The sequence below is a fragment of the Cebus imitator genome, unplaced genomic scaffold, assembly GCF_001604975.1.
Source record: "Cebus imitator isolate Cc_AM_T3 unplaced genomic scaffold, Cebus_imitator-1.0 Scaffold356, whole genome shotgun sequence".
NCBI classification, from domain to species: domain Eukaryota; kingdom Metazoa; phylum Chordata; class Mammalia; order Primates; family Cebidae; genus Cebus; species Cebus imitator.
In genome coordinates, this window is record NW_016107671.1 from 2,032,488 (window position 1) to 2,034,784 (window position 2,297).

The window sequence follows — 2,297 nt, forward strand, 5'->3', positions numbered from 1 at the left end:
TCTCCTGGGTTCAGGCAATTCTCCTGCCTCAGCCTCCTGAGGAGCTGGGATTACAGGCATGTGCCACCATGCCCAGCTAATTTTTTGTAATAAATCATCCATTTTACCACTACATAAATCATATATATTCTCTTGATAGAGAAAATTCAATAAACAGGATCTAGCTATTTCCCTTACAAGTAACAAGTAATATACCAACAAGTAACAAAACATCTAAATCAATTCTGAATTCAAACACAAAGTGAAAAACTTGTTTTCTTTGACACTGGTAAGGCTACAAATAACAAAGATCTCAAACCCAGCCCCTTTATTATTAAGGAAGGCCCAACGGCTACTTAAGGATGAGGAAGGTAAATGTGCTTAATGAAAGTGCTCACTTCCAGTGAAATAAAGCTCAAAGTGTTCCCCTTAGAAAGTGGAGCAGAAATCTAGTTTCCTAAAAGTACTCTTGGAATTTCTAGAGGAAAAACTGATGTTACAGAGAACACAGTCTAAATTCCTAGAAGCAAATAACCTTACCCAGTGAGACCAAGTTGCTGTAGTTCTCTAACATCACATCTCTGTACAAATCCTTCTGTTCCAAGTCCAGGTATTCCCACTCTTCCGGAGAGAAGTCTATGGATATATCACTGAACATCACTGATCGCTGAAATGACAACCAGATATTATAACTGAAATGGGAGAAAATGTATTTTAAGATAGAAGGAGAGATGGATGTGGTGGCTCACACCTGTAATCCCAGCACTTTAGGAGGCCAACACAGGCGGGATCACCTGAAGTCAGGAGTTTGAGAACAGTCTGACCAACATGGAGAAACCTTGCCTCTATTAAAAATACAAAATTAGCCAGGTCCACACCTGTAATCCCTGCTACTTGGGAGGCTAAGGCAGGAGAATCACTTGAACCTGGGAGGTAGAGGTTGCAGTGAGCTGAGATCACGCAATTACACTCCAGCCTGGGCAACAAGGGCGAGACTCCAGGTCAAACAATCAAACAAACAAAAAAAGATAGAAGGAGAAAAGAGGGAAGAGATATTGCAGGAAGTAGACCATATGGCAAGTAAACAGGCTTGGGCTGGAAGCCTACAACACAGCCAGTCAGGAAACGAGTGTGCCTGAAGCAAAATGCCTGAGTTCCTGAAGGATCCTGTTGCTACAGACATAGCCTCTTACGCACTCTGGCAAATCTTAATAATCCAGGCATGTCTGGGAAAGAAAATCAGTTTTCCAATTAAATGAAATACTGTATATAAGCCTTTGCCTACTATGTCTCCCTCATAAATTCCCAAGAAAGGTGAGTTCTTCCATCCCTTTCTCCTTAAAGAACAGATTTTTTTGTCTCCCTCCCTATAATATCTTTATCTTAGAAAAGGATCTAAATGCAATTAGAGAATGTCTCCTAAGTTTATCCTAGAAGTAGATCTTAAGCATTTTTCCTAATTATGACTGTTAAAAATTGATTGGATAATAGGCTATACAATGCATATATAAGACTTAATCATTCTTCTATACTTAGATATTCTGGTTGGACAATATCTTAAGATTCTCCTCAATTCTGGGAGTCAATGTGACTACTTATGCACCTGGATTATCTTCTCACATGCTATCACTTTCCATCCTTTCCCATATGCCTTCCTTGTTCCTGAGTTAAAGGATACTGATACAGGATAATCCAGCACTGCAAAGATATCATTCTAGATCAGCACATCGTGTTCAACCAAAAATGGAATCTTGTTCCTGGGTATAACTCAGGAATTCTAAGAGAAGATCTCTGATCTCTCTGTATGTAAGACCTAGCCACACCCCTACTCAGTCCTAGAAGACTCACAGAGCATGAGATCTTACCATATACTGAAGCTGAGGCCAACTAACAGCAACTCTTAGCTTTTTGTTAACTTTTTTTAAGAGACAGTGTCTCTCTCTATCACCCAGGCTAGAGTACAGTGGCACATCCACAGCTTCACTGCAGCCTCGAACTCCTGGGCTCAAGCAATTCTCCCATGTCAACCTCTTCAATAGGTGGGATTACAGGTTTAAGCCACCATGCCCAGCCACAACCCTTATCTTACATACTTGGAAAACTCAAGTCTGGAAAGATTCAGTTTTCCTATGACTGGCTAAATGGGCCCATCCTCTCTTATCAGCTCACAAAGACTGGTCAAATACTTAAAGAGATTTCATGCCGGGCGCGGTGGCTCAAGCCTGTAATCCCAGCACTTTGGGAGGCCGAGGCGGGTGGATCACGAGGTCAAGAGATCGAGACCATCCTGGTCAACATGGTGAAACCGCGTCTCTACT

General features: G+C 41.5%; 1 protein-coding gene across 1 annotated transcript in view; it reads right to left on the reverse strand.

Annotated features, from left to right (window-relative positions):
- The window catches only part of ZFP82 (ZFP82 zinc finger protein), an 8,461-nt gene extending 7,815 nt beyond the window's left edge, over nucleotides 1-646 (reverse strand). The window contains exon 1 of the mRNA XM_017506485.2: nucleotides 520-646. Coding sequence (XP_017361974.1) covers nucleotides 520-637 — 118 coding nt within the window. The 5' untranslated portion in view covers nucleotides 638-646. The remainder of the gene's footprint in view (nucleotides 1-519) is intronic.
- Between the last annotated feature and the right edge of the window lie 1,651 nt (nucleotides 647-2,297).